The following is a 17,554-nucleotide window of genomic DNA, read 5'->3' on the forward strand; positions in this document are numbered from 1 at the left end:
CGGAAGATGAGGCACAAAATGAGCCTAGGGGTGAGGCCCTTAGAAGGTCTACAAGACCCAAAAGGTCAGCTATTTCTACTGATTATAAAGTTTATAACACAGAAATAGTTCATATGGAAGGTGATCCCACTTCGTATGAAGAAGCCATGAGAAGCCCTCACTCATCAAAGTGGCTGGAGGCAATGGAAGACGACATGAAATCGATGAGTTCCAAAGATGTTTGGGACTTTGAGAATATTCCTAAAGGAGCCAAAACAGTAGGCTATAAATGGGTCTACAAAAATAAGTATGACTCTAAAGGGAATGTAGGAAAGTATAAAGCACGACTTGTGGCAAAAAGATTTACACAAAGAGAAGGGACAGATTACAATGAGGCATCTCCCCCAATCTCATGTAAGGATTCCTTCAGAATCATAATGGCATTAGTTGCACATTTTGATTTAGAGTTACATCAAATAGATGTAAAGACGGCATTTTTGAACGGGGATTTAAAAGAAAATGTTTACATGAAACAACCCAAGGGTTTTATCATGGAAGGCAAGAAAGATATGGGATGTCGCCTGAAGAAATCTATTTATGATTAAGACAAGACTCTAGACAGTGGTATCTAAAGTTTAATGAGACAATTAAAGTTTTGGATTTAAAGAGAATGTTGAGGACAACTGCATTTATGCAAAGTTTAAAAATGGAAAATATATTTTCCTAATCTTGTATGTGGATGATATCTTGCTTGCTAGCAGTAAAGAAGTTCTTGTCCTCAAATTTTGATATAACAGATCTTGGTGAAGCATCATATGTTTTGGGCATAGAAATTCACCGAGATAGGAAAAATGGAGCTTTAGGACTATCCCAGAAGGAATATTTAGAAAAGGTTCTTAAAAAGTATAATATGCATGCGAGTAAAGCCACACTTGCTCCGATAGTCAAGGGCGACAGTTTTGGGAAATTCCAATGTCCCAAGAACCAGTACGAGATCGATCAAATGAAAGCAGTACCATATGTTTCGGCTGTTGGAAGTTTACAGTATGCACAAGTATGCACTCGCCCTGACTTAGCTTTCATCACCGGGGTACTCGATAGATATCAAGAGAATCCAAGCACAAAGCACTGGAAGATGGTAAAGAAAGCATTGCGTTATGCGCAAGGCACGAAGGACCACATGCTAACATACAGGAGATCTGATTCCCTAGAGATAAGAGGGTATTCAGATGCAGATTTTGCGGGAGACAGAGATGATAGAAAATCCATGTCAGGATACATGTTCACTCTCGCTGGAGGGGCTATTTCGTGGAGAAGCTCCAAACAGTCAATAGTTGCATCGTCCACGATGAATGCAGAATTTATAGCATGTTATGAGGCCACGAGGCAGGCGATATGGTTAAAGAAATTTATACCCGACTTGAAAGTGATAGATTGTATTGACAAACCACTAAAGATGTATTGTGACAACCAGCCCACAATATTCTATGCTCACAACAAGAAGTCGAGTAATGTTGCCAAAACAATAGAGATAAAGTATTATGTTGTGAAAGATAAAATCCAGGATCACACTATAAGTCTCGAGCATACAAGGACAAAGGATATGCTTGCGGATCCGCTTACGAAAGGCTTACCACCCAATGTGTTCAAGGAACACTTAGCCGGCATGGGTTTAATAGAAAGCCTATGGTTCCTAGATCATGAGAGGCCCAAAAGAAACAGAATTTGTTACAAAACAAAGAGGTATGCTGTAGTTGTCAGATTCTATCGGCAATTGAGCTGTGACGATGAAACATGTTCTATGTATTGGTCTGTGATGAAACGAGTAAAGTGAAAAATATATGGTTAAAAGTAAAGTTGAGAGGGGAGGGGGGGTTGAGGGGAATGTTAGGTTGATCTCCACCGCGTGTGCCCAACGACCCACTAGACCCTTAGATCCGCGCCCTGATCCCTAATCGGGGCCACTCAACCCGCCTATGGTTGATGGGCCCCTGTCACGCGGGCTATATAAAGAGGTGGGGGCCAGGGCACGCACTAAGAGGTTCATCATGCTGCCGCAAACCCCACCGATAAACCTACCGATCTAGGTTAGCCCGAAGTGATGGGAAGCACCACCACTGCCGCTGCTCACTCTCCGCCGCCACCTTCTTCACCATGGCCAATGACTCGAGCTCTTCAAGCAAAGGAGAAGATAAATCTACCGCTAATACCTAAGCCTACCCGATCTACAGATCTATCAAGACTATGTTAGGAGTCACCAGCCACTAGATGGTTACTCCGGCATAAGTAGCACAAAATAAGATAGTACCCGGCAGATGGTGGATTATGATCCTCCAAAATCGAACAAATCTGCTCCACAGCCCTCTCTGTATATGTTATACATTCTGTTTTTGTCAAACTCACTTGCTTCTGTCTATTACTATATATAAGTAACCAACAATCTCAAGCATAGCCCCACCACAAGCTAAAATGACGCATCATATAAATCGAGACATGAAAACCCTATAGTAGAACTCTTATGTCCACAGCTAAGAAATGGAAAATAATCGTGTGTACATCATATGTTAAAACACTTGACCAGTTATGAGTCCTAGAAGCCTTTTGGACCGTCAGAGACAACAGGAAAAAAAAGAGCAAACATTAATCCGTAGTACAACATGATGAAGAACGGTGAAGGCTTTAAGCCGCTAGGCCTCTTCTCTTGAACCATTTCCTTCTGCCTTTAGACTATCTGGCTCTTCCTCGATCTCTACCGAAGCTACAGATGCCACTGCACGCGCTGACCAACATAATATTCAAAACAAGCATCTCCCCAAGAACAATCATGCTGACGCTGAAATACCATTATAAGAAACTCAGTGGCACAATCAACCAATAGCCTAATAACAGGCCTATTAAAAAGTAGTAGAGTAATATAATGTGCGTGCTGTATGGAAGATAAAGCTCATATCGTTCCTGGTCATATTCCGTAGAAACTTCCTAATCATGTGTTAAAAGGGTGTTTGGAGCTCAGTAATTCAAACATATAGATAAAAGAAGTTCAGGACTTACTCATGATGATGTTGCTTTCCATCCTTTTTTGGCAGCCTCTAGGAATAAACAACAAACGCACAATAATGCAAAAAGAGACGATGTGCACTTGAGCAAAAAAGTCTCACTAGCTTCTATACCGGGGAGACGGAGAGCAGGAACTCTGGCATCAACCTCTGCAGCAATATGCCGCAGAAGGGGCAACGAGGTGTTAGAACAGGGTTGTGCTGTGTGTGTAGTTATCATATTGTATAGGGGCTTCTTTGCTTATTTCCCTTCATGTATATGTGCTGGCCTGTTGGCCCGATGGAATATAGGCTCACTTCATAACATGGTATAAGAGCTAGGGTTAGGTTCCCCAGCAGCCGCCGCCGCCTCTGGTCGCCGCCGCCGCCGCGGCCGCCGCCGGCCGCCGCTCCTCTCTTCATCGAGCCTCTCCCCTCTTCTTCCTGGTAGCTGCTGCCGCCTGCTGGTCCAGGCCGCCGCCGTTCCAGGCCGCTGCTGCCGCCGTCCTTCCCGGCCGGCACCGCCGCCTCAACGTGCTGCTGCTGCTCTTCAACGAGTTGCTGCTGCTGCTGCTCCTCTTCTCTGCTGCTGCTGCTGCTCTTCTTCAACGAGCTGCTGCTGCTGCTCTTCTCCTCCTGGTCTGCTGCTGCCATCAAGCTGTGCCTCCTGCTGCTGCTGGTCTTCAACGAGCTGCTGTTGCTGCTCTGCTGCAATGGCGCCCTCCACCACCACCGGTGCTGTCCCAGTCTCACGATGTCCTGTTATCTTCAACGGACAGAACTATAGGGACTGGGTGCAGCACATGAAGCTGCACATGAGGGGCCAGCTGGTCTGGGAGCACCTCTCTGGTGCTCTGCCTTGTCCCCTGCTGCCCACTCTTCCAGCTGAGTTGGCCTTCCCTGTTGATGCCGATGAAACCAAGCAACGTGAGATGCTAGATGCTTTTGAAGAGGCCACTGAAGAGTATCAGAATCAACTCCACTTATACAAGCAATGGACAAATGATGATGCTCGAGCCTCTTCTATCTTGGTGAACAGCATGGATGTTGATCTCACCATGGATGTGGTGGCCCTTACCACTGCATATCAGATGTGGGAGCACCTTCGCCATCGCTATGAGTCTACAGGGGATGCCATGTATCTCTCTGTTGTTCGTCAAGAGCAACAACTACAACAGGGAGATGCTACTGTGGATGATTTCTACAAGGAGATGTCGGCGGTGTGGCGCCAATTGGACTCTCTGAGAGCTGATGTTTGTCGCAGATGTCAGTGTTGTGTGCGGCAACAAGCTAAGCTGGAGGTTCGTCGCCTCTATGACTTCCTCACTCGCCTCCGGCCGGAGTTCGAGCAGAGTCGTGCTCAGCTATTGGCACGCCATCCTCGGCTCTCTACTCTGGAGGCCCTTGCTGAGGTGCGATCTGAGGAGGTGCGCCTACGGAGCACGGGCTTATTGCCATCCTCTTCAGCAGTCCTGGCTGCCCGCGTTCCACCACCGCTGCCTGGTGTGCCCTCTTCTACACAGGTGGCAGCAACCTCCACTAGTGCTTTCTGCAACTACTGCAAGCAGGATGGTCACATGATCACGGAGTGCATCAAGAGGAGGAAATAGGGTCGCCGTGGTGGCCGTCCTCAAAAGGACTCGGGAGGCTCCTCTAATTCTCGTGAGGGCTCCCTTGAGAAGGTTCACCAGGAGATGCTCACCTTGCTGCGCCGCCTTACTGCTTCTGCACCATCCTCAGGTTCTCCTGGTTCTGCTGGTCAGACGTCTGGTCCACCACCGCACTCTTCGTCAGGTACATCTTTGCCCTGGATTCTTGATTCTGGGGCCTCCTTCCACATGACACCACACAAAGATCATCTTTGTGCTGTCAATTCCGTGCCTTCTCCTCTTACAGTTCAGACTGCAGATGGCACTTCTCTTTCTGTTGCCGCAAGAGGGACTCTTTCTACGTCTTCTTTTCATGTCCCTACCGTTTCTCATGTTCCTAAACTGACTATGCAACTTCTATCTGCTGGTCAACTTACTGACTTGGGTTGTCGTGTTATTCTGGATTCTGACTCTTGTTGTGTTCAGGATCGTCGTACGGGGACTCTGGTTGGGATCGGTCCTCGGCGCCATGACTCTCAGCGCCTTTGGGAGCTCGATTGGCTGCGCCTTCCTTCCGCTGCGTCCTCTAGCCAGTCGGACATCACCACCCCTTTTGCTTCAGCTGCCACCTCCACCACATCCTTCGCTCAGTGGCATCATCGATTGGGTCACATTTGTGGCTCCCGCTTGTCTTCTTTGGTTAGGAGTGGTGTTCTAGGGTCTGTACCTGGTGATAGTTCACTAACTTGTATGGGTTGTAAGCTTGGCAAGCAGATACAACTTCCATATCCCTCTAGTAATTCTGTTTCTCAACGACCTTTTGAACTTGTTCACTCTGATGTATGGGGTCCTGCCCCCTTTGTTTCGAAAGGGGGTCACAAATATTATATAATTTTCATTGATGATTTTTCTCGCCACACTTGGATCTACTTTATGTCATCTCGTAGTCAAGTGCTTCAAATTTACAAGTCGTTTGCTACCATGGTTCGCACTCAGTATGATTCCTCTGTTCGAGTTTTTCGTGCTGATTCGGCTGGCGAGTACTTATCTCGTGTGCTTCGTGGTTTCCTTGCTGAACAGGGTACCCTTCCTCAGTATTCCTGTCCTGGTGCACACGCTCAAAATGGGGTGGCTGAACGCAAACATCGTCACGTCCTTGAGACTGCTCGGGCTCTTCTTTTATCTTCTGTTGTTCCCCCGCACTTTTGGGCTGAGGCTGTCTCTACCGCTGTTTATCTCATTAATATTCAGCCTTCTGTTGCTCTTCAGGGAGGGATACCAGTTGATCATCTAGGTGATGGTCCAGCTGATTATAGTGGTCTACGCCTGTTTGGTTGTGCCTGTTTTGTTCTTCTCCACCCTCATGAACGCACCAAATTGACTGCTCAATCTGTTGAATGTGTTTTCCTTGGCTACAGTTTGGAGTACAAAGGTTACCGTTGCTGGGACCCTATTGCTCGAAGACTGAGAATCTCCAAAGATGTCACTTTTGATGAGTCTCGCTCCTTCTACCCTCGTCATTCTTATACTGCCACAACCGAGTCGTTAGTCGAGCCTCTCTCTTTTTTGACTCTACCTGATTCTTCACCTTTATCGTCACCTGGTAGGTCCACTCCTAGCCTTTCACATGTGTCTGCTCATGAGCTTCAGCTTACACAGGATGAGGTTTCTATTCCTGACTCTCCTACTCGGGTTGAGCCATCCACTCTCTCTCCTTTTCCTTTTACCTACTCCCGTCGTGCTCAACACCCTTCTCCCTCTGATGCGCCACCTTCCACTTCCCCTCTCTCTCCGCTTCCTTTTATCTACTCCCGTCGTGCTCGGCACCCTTCTCCCTCGGATGCGCCCACTTCCACTTCCACTCCTTCCCTGTTGGGTCCCATTCCTTCAGAACCACCTACCCCTCCTGCTCCCCGGTATAATCTGCGTGATCGCCACACTCTCCAGCCTCCTGCGTACTATGTTGCTGCTGCTACCACTCTTGTTGAGCCGTCTACGTATCGTGAGGCTGCTGCTCATTCTGAATGGCAGCATGCTATGGCAGAGGAAATTCATGCTCTTGAGCGCACAGGCACTTGGGACCTTGTACCCCTGCCTACAGGCGTTAGACCCATCACTTGCAAATGGGTCTACAAGGTTAAGACACATTCAGATGGTTCTCTCGTGCGCTACAAAGCTCGTCTTGTTGCGCGTGGCTTCCAGCAGGAGTATGGTCGTGACTATGATGAGATTTTTGCTCCTGTTGCTCACATGACCACTGTTCGCACTCTTTTGGTTGTTGCTGCTGTTCGGCAGTGGTCCATCTCTCAATTAGATGTCAAGAATGCCTTCTTGAATGGTGAGCTGCGGGAAGTGGTCTATATGCAGCCGCCTCCTGGCTACTGTCTCTGATGGCACTGTCTGTCGCCTTCGGCGCGCTCTTTACGGGCTGAAACAAGCTCCTCGTACCTGGTTTGAGCGTTTCTCCGCCGTCATCACAAGGATCGGGTTCTCTGCTAGTGTTCATGATCCTGCTCTGTTTATTCACACTTCTCCTCACGGTCGCACCCTTTTACTACTCTATGTTGATGACATGATTATCACAGGGGCTGACCACCAATTCATTGATTTTGTGAAGAAACGTCTACATGAGCAATTCTTGATGACTGATTTGGGTTCTCTTCGCTACTTTCTTGGACTTAAGATCATTTCTTCCCCTGAGGGTATTTATCTCTCTCAAGAGAAGTACATCCAAGATCTTCTCACTCGTGCCTGCCTCACTGATCAGCGCACGGTTGACACTCCTATGGAGTTTGGTCTCCATCTTCGTCCTGGTGAGGGTGAACCCCTTGCAGATCCCACACGCTACCGCCATCTTGTTGGGAGCCTTGTCTATCTAGGCATCACTCGTCTTGACATTTCTTATGCTGTGCACATTCTAAGTCAGTTTGTCTCTGCTCCCACTCAACTTCACTACAGTCACCTTCTTCGTGTTCTTCGTTACCTTCGTGGTACCGTGACTCGTTGCTTATTCTTCCCTCGCTCCAGCTCTCTTCAGCTTCAGGCCTACTGTGATGCTACCTGGGCCAGCGATCCCACTGATCGCCGCTCTCTCTCTGCCTATTGTGTTTTTCTTGGCTCCTCCCTAATTGCCTGGAAGACCAAGAAGCAGAATGCTGTATCTCGCTCCAGTGCTGAGGCTGAGCTGCGAGCTATGGCGTCCGTGACTGCAGAAATTACTTGGCTACGATGGCTTCTTCAGGATTTTGGTGTTTCCACTGCTACACCGACCCCTCTGCTCTCCGACAGCACTGGGGCACCCAGCATTGCCCGTGATCCTGTTAAGCATGAGCTCACCAAGCACATCGGTGTTGATGCCTCCTACACTCGTTCTCAGGTGCAAGACAGAATTGTGGCCCCTCAGTATGTGCCCTCGGAGCTTCAGCTTGCTGATTTTCTGACAAAAGCTCAGACACGGTCCCGACACAGCTTTTTCCTGTCCAAACTCGGTGTCCAAGATCCCCCTTGAGTTTGAGGGAGGGGGGGTGGTGTTAGAACAAGGTTGTGATGTGTGTGTAGTTATCATATTGTATAGGGGCTTCTTTGCTTATTTCCCTTCATGTATATGTGCTGGCCTGTTGGCCCGATGGAATATAGGCTCACTTCATAACACGAGGAACAGCAGGTGCTGAGTAAAGTGATGATTCATCGTCTGGATTGGCAGCACCCAACAAAGGAGATGTCTTCATGGCGAAATAGGTCTCAGGCACAAGCTTATCAACCATTCCTCCACAACATACACAGTACCAAGTTGGTTCCAAAACAGAGCATAAGCGCATCGATGCTGCACATCTTGACAGCTTGTGCCTTTCTGTCGGAACAATAGCAGGATCGACACTTCCACACAAGGCTATGTCAGGTGACTCGAAGTGAACCGGTGTGGAGCAATAGGCACAGGTTTCTTTAGCTGAGTATTCACACACAGAGTTGATCCTGCAACAGAAAAACAATTTAAAGCAGATATACTGAATGCCCAATTTTACAGTTCAATGAACTGACAAAACTAATAGATTACTTTAGGTCCTTGAAGTAATGGAATCAGCTTATAGAGTAGATGAATAATAAATCTAGCAAAAACTGAATACCTGCTTCCAAGACGCTTAATTGTCGAACTGAGAGACCTGAGCTGATTATGCACTCCTCCACTGTTCATAGACACCCAAGAACGCATCTGGGCAACACCAACAGGAAACCACATGTTTTCAGCACATGCGCCCTTGCGAAAATATGACATTCGATTCAAGACAGCAGCAAAAGTGAAAGCCACAAGTCTCTCTCGTAGCTCTCTTTCGCTGCTCAACAGAAGACTGCTCCACAAATCAGTTGATGTGTTATTGCCATTTTCTCCAGCAGGATCACGAAGCATTACTTTCCTACAAATGATATTCAACAGGTGTAGCTTCCGCGAGCTGACATTGGACATCATGTCCTTTCTACACTGACACAGGGTATCGATAGAAACACGTTGTTGATCATCTGAAAACAAATCTGAGACCCATTTATGCATTAGTGTCTCCAAAAATGCTGGTGCGGATTTCATGAGCACTTGTAAAGCAGCTATGACATCCCATAAGACAAGTCCGGTTTCACATTTTTCATAATTGTTCAATGACCAAAGAATGTTGGAACCCCACCATAAGAAGTTAGTCTCGGATGACTTTGCAGATTGTTTGTTGGAGATATATATGTCCTTGTTTAGTGGAATGCCAAGGAACTGGCCACCAATCCAAATGAACTCAACCACTGCCTTTTGTGTCCTGTTGTTTTTGTTCACAAAATGTTACCATGATGAATTGACGATGGACTTTTATCTCAAAGCAGTCAATACATGAAGATTTCTATTACAAGACTCCAGTGCTTCCTATACTAAGCTCATAAATAATACCTGGCTTGGTACATCTGGTCTAGCATATTTGGATCCAAGCTGCGGACCTGAAAGAGACAATATCCATCAATTGGTGTAGCTTATGTACACAAGCTCAAGTGCAAAAGTCGCAGTTGAGCAACAAATGTCAGATTTAAGGAACAACCTACAGCATACCACAGCAATCATTACTTCTCCAGGTGAAAGTGTAAGACCAAAGCATTGATGAGATACTACTGAGAGCTGCATGAACATTTGAGATACCAGTTAGTATGATACAAGCTCACAAATTCAGGAAAAAGGCGAAGGTCAACAAGGAGTCTCAGTTTTACATCTATTGATTCTTTTAGCTCTGGGAAATTTGTGTGCACGGGAACTTCTTCAAGTTGATTCTTTTCAAAGATCCAACAGCGCGCAGAATTATCCTGATAAAGATGAGAAATTTGCAGAATCCGCATGAAAAACAAAGTTTAGGATGACACAAAATAATACTGTGCAGTATAATACAATTCAGGTGCAAGAAAATAACATGGACATGGGAGTTATTGTTAGAAGCATATTTGTGAAAAACTAAAGTAACTCCATCAAATACAGAAGGCATCAAAAGGGACTCGTAAATTTTTAGCAGTTACAAGTTTGCAACAAAGCTTGGATAACACTAACAAAAAGGTGTCGGGATAAGCACAGTAGTACTAGTACATAGCCAACAGTACTAATACAACATATGTCAAGGGACCAAGACAGCGGTCATTGACTAATTATCCATAACTAGGTCAAGTGGTTAACTAGCTTTTAGCTTGGGATAACTGTCGACATAGATCCGGCACTCCGTTTACCTTCTCACTCATGTCCTCAAAGTTTCAGTTACTTGAACTAAACCCCCCACCACTCCAATGAGTTTCATTGGACCATAATACACCCAGAGAAATACCGACATTACGACATAACATGCCATAGCAACATGTCATATGATGGCATTGGCATGGGATGTTCACATGGTATTGGTTGTCAGTTGACATCAGTATCCATCTCACAATATTAGTAATGATTATGTTGTTAATTCTAGCATATTTGGAGCGTTTTCGTTACTTTAACAACCAAATAAGCACATACTACCCACACTACCATAGTAACAAAATTTATTAGGACTTCAGATAGTAGTATTGCCACTCCCTGGGGGAGCTAAGGGACCGGCTAAGGTAACCTACTAGGAGCCAAGGGTAGCAGAGGACACAATTTCATGATTTTCTTTACCCTGCCACAATCAGAAGGAATAATCACAGAGTTGCGACAAGTTAATGCACCTGACTGCAGCTGTATAAACAGTGGCCATCTAAACCCCATGATAAACCTGTCACCTATGGTAGTGTTGACAATTAGTTGAATTTTATTGGAGAGAAAAGACATTTGATTACAATGAAATTTTACCACTCGATCATGTGCATGACATTCACTGCTATTCTCAACTTCGTTGCTGCACAGGTCCAATATCCATGTTTCCAGTGATCCAGATACTCTTCCAACTGCCAAATTAACCTCTTGTCGAGGCTGAGCTGGTGTGGACAATGAAATTGATGAGACAGGAGCTGATGAATTAGTGGTCACCTGAAAAGAGGAACATTTCAGAATTGAGTATATAATTAGAGCAGCCACAGCAATAAAGCTAAAGACAAGCATGCCTATATTCATTGGATGTTACATCAATTAGTCTGAAATATCCACCTATATGCATCAAATAAACACAGGTACAAAGATGTTGCTTAATATGTACCTCTGTGACTGACGAAAATGACACTTCTTTCGCATCTGTACATTGATTCGATCCTTCGATATCACCTGACCATATCTTCACACTGAAAAAAGTTCATGGAAAATCATTGATTGCACGGGTTCTATGTTGCTGATCTAGCATCCAGGACTTCGTGCGAAATAGCACAAAACATCTTATTTCTAATTAATTAAACATAGGTACCCTTTTCTACTTGTCATGAATCAAGCTCAATGAAACCATTTAAAGACAAACAATAAGGTTGCAACATTTACAAAGAATAAGTAAAAATGTGCTTGCCTTCCATCCAAGCATCCAGTTGCTAAAAGTAATGAAGACCTTGAAGATCTTGAACATGAAACTTCCCAACTAATGGCACAAACCGATGAATTATGAGCTTGAAGAACCCCAACGAATATTGGATCTTTGGTAACAGTGCAAACATCTATTGTGTAGTGCTCGGGCTTATTGATTTTCCAAAATGAAACATCCCCAGACTTTGAGCCAACAGCAAGAATACACCAATGAGAAATAGCGTTGTGTGATGGCAAAACTGGTGACCATGCAACTACGAGAGAAGACAAAAGTGCATTGCGACGTGAATATTGTTTTGCTGTGATCAGAGGAAGAAGTTTGTTTTCTCCATTGCAAGAGAATGCTTCTTTGGTATTTTGTGAGCCAGCTTGTGCAATTACAACAGCCATTTCATGCACAGGCATGTCAATCTGGAATCACAATTGGGCCAAAGTTAAATCCAGAATCAGATAAAAGACAACCATGTATGTGAGTTAAAAATAAGAATTCACAAAATGACACACTTTTCCTATGCCTTTGCTCTAGAAGCACACCTTTCATTGTCCATGCCAGAATGGCACATACTTGGTTGACAGTTAGACAAAATGACACTGTCTTTTTCTCATTTTTTTCATTCCGAGGTCACATGTCAGAGTTTTTAGGACGAAAATGTTCCTGGTATTTTTGCTGTAGCCTGCTCCCATTTCAATTTAAAAAAGACCGATCGATCAATTAGGGCCGGTACGTGCAACCTGGAGAGAAGAAAGAGCAGAGAGGCGTCGCGCTGCTGGGCTTTACCCTGGCCTCACTCATCTCATGAACAGCAAACGATACAATTAATTACATTGCCAAAATGTTGATGACATCCAAAAGACAACAGGCAGCAAGCAGCTGCTACGCTCGCTGCTACAGATAGAGGAGCAACAGCCAAACACCAACAGCCTACAAGTACCTCCAGTGAGGAGAGCAAGCAGCGCCTGGCTGGGGCCAGTTGCACCACCAATGCACAAGTTGGCAGAACCAACAAGTTGCCGCCGTCCTCAGCACACACAAAAACGGACGGCTGGGAGGGGCACCTCAGCACGCCCCTCGCCTGTCGGCTGCTCCCGGTCCACCACAGCAGCCAAGCCACACCTGCTCCGGGGCAGCCACCGCACGGCCTAGTTCCAGGTACCACCGGCCGAGACAGACAGAGGAGGGACGACGGCAAGCTAGAGGGAGGGACGCGCCGAGGCAGCGGGTAGGCATCGGCGAGGGGCCGAACAAGGTGAGGGGCGGCCGGGGAAAGGCGAGGAGAGGAGTCGATCGATTTTGATCAATCCGATCGCTTCTAAAACCAGTTCTGATCGATTTGATCAGGAGATGCACAGGGAGTTAGACCAGAGGGCATATTCATCCAACAAAGTCTGACATGTGGCCCTAAAACACAAAAATGAGAAGAAAAAAAACACAAACTATGTCATTTTGTCTACTAGTCATCCAAATATGTGTCTTTTTGGCAAAGACAATGGAACATGTGCCTTTGAAGCAAAGTCAAAGAAAAAATGTGTCATTTTGTCAAATTTCTCAAATTAATCAAGTTAAACTGAACATAAGCCTACATATCAACATGTAAAAACTACCTTTTTCATAGGTATCTTCGTTAATGTAGGGCATGGATTCAGAGAGAAGTCTGCATCCTTTGAAGTATCATCTCCATCATCATCATCATAAACATAGCCTTCAACTCTACAATCAGTCAAAATCCACTTCAAATAAATTCAGGCACAAATTTATTTTGAATGGTCGTTCAGGCACAATATAAGAATGCTAGAAGGCCACCAAAAAATGTTGGCATTTCAAATGAAAATAAAATAAATCAGTTAAAAGACCAAAACATATGCTAGTAGAAATGTGGCATGATGGGTTTGAAAGTTGAAACCGAACACCCCTATGTACCTTGTTTACGTGTGGTAGATGAGGCTGATATATCAACAGTTGGCACTAGATAATAGCTAAGATGATAAATTTTTAGCAATGTCGTGCACCCTTAGCTTGGCTTACCTTATTTCTCAGATTAACTATCAATACTACAACAGAAAAGCGTGCATAGCTTTCCCATTGCAGTGTAGATTTATAACCACACAAGGTGACATACATTCCTTTATATAATGAGTCAGCTTTAGGTGCTTTGTAAACATGGCCAAAACTTTGAATGCTCCTTTTTAATTCTACCAAAAGAGAGGTCAATGCTTATTGCTGAAGCTCGACATAGCTAAAGCCTTAGATACTGCGGCGTGGTCATTCCTTTTCGAGTTCCTTAGATATAAGGGCTTTGCAAACCGGTGGTGCTCTGTTAATGCAATCTACTAACTTCTTATGATTGGAGGCCATCATTGCTCACTAAGCATTGGACTTCACTCACAGAGAAAATGCCAAATGCAATAAAGGTACAATCTGTCTCCCAGAAAACAAGTGTTGAAAGTGTGAGGCCCAGAGCAAACTTCTAAACCCATATTTCTCTAGAGTCGCTGTTAATATGATCTAGAACTGTACTGGCATGCAAATCTTTTCACACAAACTACTTTTCCGTCACCGAGCCACTAAGGCATGTGAATCAATCTTATCATTTTTCTTGAACTAACCCCTTTGGATTATCTTGTTGTTTCAAAACTTGGTTATGTTTTTCAGTGAAAATTGTAAAGCTTTGATGATTTAACAGACAGTACCATTCACCTTACTGGCTTCCTTTTTCTCCGTCCAGGACCCCTGCGAGAAAGAGGTTCTTGCAATTCACCGGCATATCCTGTGTCCAGTGTGTGCTTGTTATTTAACTTTTCCTAATATATGAAGGGGAAAAAATCATGACGATATTCTATGATAATCAAGAAAACCACTCAGTGCTCAAGTGGAAGGGAGCATACCTGAGGAGCGTGGTCAATATTTGCCTTTTCCTAATGTATGAGAGAAAACTGTCAACAACAAAATTCTACAATAATCAGGGAAACCTCGGTGCTCAGGTGGAAGGCAGCGTACCTGAGGAAATGAATCTGGACCATCATCCTCTCCGAAGTTTATATTTTGGTAATAGTTAAACAACAATTGAGATATATCCGCAACCTAACCAACCAATTCGGAGTTGATGAGCATAATTGTAGTTGTGGCCTAGACCAAGTGATAACTCCACAATGACAGAAGAAAATAAAATTGAAATGAAAACAAGAAATATTAACTTTGGCAAGAACAAACTTGTGGAAGATTTAATAAAAATGAAAAAAACTATGACCCAAAATTGTAATGTACTCCCTCCGTCCCATAATATAATAGTATCAAAAATGCTCTTATATTATGGGACGGAGGGAGTACAAGTTTCTTTTGTTTGTAACAGGTGGAAAAAAAGGTATTAACATATAAAAACTTGACTGCAAACTAGGTGAAGCTGTTAATGGCGAGCTATTGATATATAAAAATTATAGGATCCATATGCATATGGATCATGCAAACTTTAGTCCCAAGTATACAGAAAAATGAGAATTATGGTGGCTACTGATTCTAACTCCAGATGTCTTAATATGAACTGCTTTAGCCAAACAGGTGTTTACCTTAACCCAGTCATCACAAAATTCAGAAACTGGCGGACGGTAAAGATTCACGTGACCATCAACAGTACAGACAGCCAACAAACAACTGAAATAATGATCCATATAAACAAAATTATTAGGCGAAAAGATGAATGCATGAATCTAATATATCAATCAACAGAAATTACCCAGAATTAGGAGCAAATCCTTGTTGAGACCATGAAACTGACCGTGCACATGGTTCAGTATCACGCACTAAGGATGTTGGCACTAAACTTGGTTCAAAGAGATCTGCAAATGTTGAGAAGATTTCAAATGAAACAAAAATTGCTGTTTTCCAATTGTCGTAAAGTAGCCGACCTCTGAAATGCCATCCAGATATTCCATTGTAGTCCCAAAGAAGTGGTATTTTCACTTCATTTGAACAGCATAATAGCATATCATACTCTCACTGCAATATCAATGTTAACAAACTTCTTATTACACTACAACTGAACAATTCTTCAATATTTGCCACAGATTGAAACAAATCGATACATCAATCATCATCATCCTTTGGAGTTGGCCTTTGACGATCTCAACAAAAGCACTGACTGAGTGCCTCGTTTTAAAACATCAAATTGCTCACGATGTGTCCAAACTAACACTACGAGTCTTGAATTCTCACAAGCATTATACTGACTATGCAACCATAAACAAAAGACTCTCAGGATGAAATAATTATTTCACCTCATTGTGCCTATCAAACTGCATGAGTACCCTACTAACATGTACAATACACATTCAACTTAGGACCTACCTTCCCTGTTGACCACTCCAATGGGAAAAGGATCCCTAGGGCGAAGCACAACGAGTCCACGAGGCCCATCAAGAGCTGCTGGGTTCTAGAGGAAAAACATGACGAATGCAATGCCAATCCAATAGATTGATTACCATAATACCTGAGAGTGAAAGTGAAGGCGGTACGATAGGGCGCTGAAATTGCTCATACCAGAATAGTGATGATGTGACCAGAGGCAACGGCCACCAAGTTGTCACTTGACCAAGTGATGGCATCTGGATAGGATGGGGAGGCAATCAGGGTGGTGGCTTGGTAATGCGGAGCCATGACACCGAAGCCAGAGAAACCTTAGAGCATCAAACCCTGCAAAATGTATGCCATATGATATGATGACTTGTAGTTAACCTTGCATTCATGCGATTATAGTCCAGAATCACCTGGAGCTAATTTCATCTTCACAAGTTAAAAAAGTGGAGCTAGGGATACAGTGTCCATTACAGAATCGCATCAGTCAGAGGTCAGAAAAATGTTGCACGAACAGGGAAAAAGACAGGAGCGAACAATGTAACGACAACAGCTATGGCGCTAGGTTGGGTGTGCTGCTGCACGAGCGGTCTCCATTGTCGGCCCCCACTGCCCCCCGTTCTCCGGTGCCACCTCCGCCACCGCTCGTGCAGAGAGAGAGAGAGAGAGAGAGAGAGAGAGAGAGAGAGAGGCCAGGGCATCCCGGGGAGATAGATGAGAGGAGGCACAACCAGCAACTGGTGCTGTTGCTACTTGCTGATTGTGTCTATGTCATGTATATGAGTTGTAATAACATGACAGAGTAACCAGCAACCACATGATACATTAGTGTCACAAACGCTCTTATATTATGGGACGGGCGGAGTAACTCATATACATGACATAGACATACCCATCAAGTAGCAACAGCAAGGCAGCAAGACATGACGAGTCATTCTCATAGTTCATTCAATAGCAAGCAGCAACTCAAAATACCAATTAACAAACACTCCCTCCGTAAAGAAATATAAGATCGTTTAGATCATCTAAACGATCTTATATTTCTTTACGGAGGGAGTAGCAAGCAGGGGCGGATGTAGTAGGGTGTAACCCGCCACACCCTAAGAAATCTGGCCCAATGCATATATATATATATATAGGACAAATGTTTCCTACAAGCAGTGGTAGTTACCACCACTTGCGTTTTGTATGTTGTATGTAGTATCTGTCAAAATTGAGAATATGTACGTCTAGTATGTAGTATATAACAATGATTAGGTAGTATATATACTAATTTTTAGGTAGTATATACCATGTTTTGAGTATGCTCTTTTTTACGTACAAATATGTACGTATTTCACAAATATAACAAAAAGTATGGGTTCATATGTAATTTTTTCATGTAACTTGCTTTGAAATATCTTAGATATTGTATATGAATATATTTAAAATGATAAAGTAGTATATATAGTACCACATGGTAGTATATGAGACATATGGGGTAACTACCACCGGATGGTAGGATGAATTTTCCCTATATATATATATATATCAGGGGGGAAAACGATCTTATATTTCCTTACGGAGGGAGTAGCAAGCAGGGGCGGATGTAGTAGGGTGTAGGTGTGGCCCGCCACACCCT

At 44.1% G+C, this 17,554-nt stretch overlaps 1 protein-coding gene across 4 annotated transcripts in view; it reads right to left on the minus strand.

Moving 5' to 3' along the window:
- Positions 1 to 2,439: 2,439 nt before the first annotated feature.
- The window catches only part of LOC119323007, a 16,949-nt gene continuing 1,834 nt past the window's right edge, over positions 2,440 to 17,554 (minus strand). Inside the window, exons 2-20 of one of the 4 annotated variants that reach the window (XM_037596564.1) lie at positions 16,120 to 16,272; positions 15,928 to 16,012; positions 15,317 to 15,419; positions 15,150 to 15,234; positions 14,584 to 14,667; positions 14,472 to 14,501; positions 14,284 to 14,387; positions 13,191 to 13,296; positions 11,575 to 11,999; positions 11,278 to 11,359; positions 10,935 to 11,111; positions 10,811 to 10,864; positions 9,839 to 9,931; positions 9,684 to 9,749; positions 9,528 to 9,574; positions 8,728 to 9,399; positions 8,254 to 8,575; positions 3,031 to 3,236; positions 2,440 to 2,812 (exon numbers count right to left, since the gene is read on the minus strand). In XM_037596564.1, coding sequence (XP_037452461.1) covers positions 3,144 to 3,236; positions 8,254 to 8,575; positions 8,728 to 9,399; positions 9,528 to 9,574; positions 9,684 to 9,749; positions 9,839 to 9,931; positions 10,811 to 10,864; positions 10,935 to 11,111; positions 11,278 to 11,359; positions 11,575 to 11,999; positions 13,191 to 13,296; positions 14,284 to 14,387; positions 14,472 to 14,501; positions 14,584 to 14,667; positions 15,150 to 15,234; positions 15,317 to 15,419; positions 15,928 to 16,012; positions 16,120 to 16,236 — 2,745 coding nt within the window. In that variant the 5' untranslated portion in view covers positions 16,237 to 16,272 and the 3' untranslated portion in view covers positions 2,440 to 2,812; positions 3,031 to 3,143. Of the gene's footprint in view, positions 2,813 to 3,030; positions 3,237 to 8,010; positions 8,576 to 8,727; positions 9,400 to 9,527; positions 9,575 to 9,683; positions 9,750 to 9,838; positions 9,932 to 10,810; positions 10,865 to 10,934; positions 11,112 to 11,277; positions 11,360 to 11,574; positions 12,000 to 13,190; positions 13,297 to 14,283; positions 14,388 to 14,471; positions 14,502 to 14,583; positions 14,668 to 15,149; positions 15,235 to 15,316; positions 15,580 to 15,927; positions 16,273 to 17,554 lie in introns of those variants that run through there. The other 3 variants (XM_037596563.1, XM_037596562.1, XM_037596561.1) reach the window with 3 other exon arrangements.

The sequence above is a fragment of the Triticum dicoccoides genome, chromosome 6B, assembly GCF_002162155.2.
Source record: "Triticum dicoccoides isolate Atlit2015 ecotype Zavitan chromosome 6B, WEW_v2.0, whole genome shotgun sequence".
Classification (NCBI taxonomy): domain Eukaryota; kingdom Viridiplantae; phylum Streptophyta; class Magnoliopsida; order Poales; family Poaceae; genus Triticum; species Triticum dicoccoides.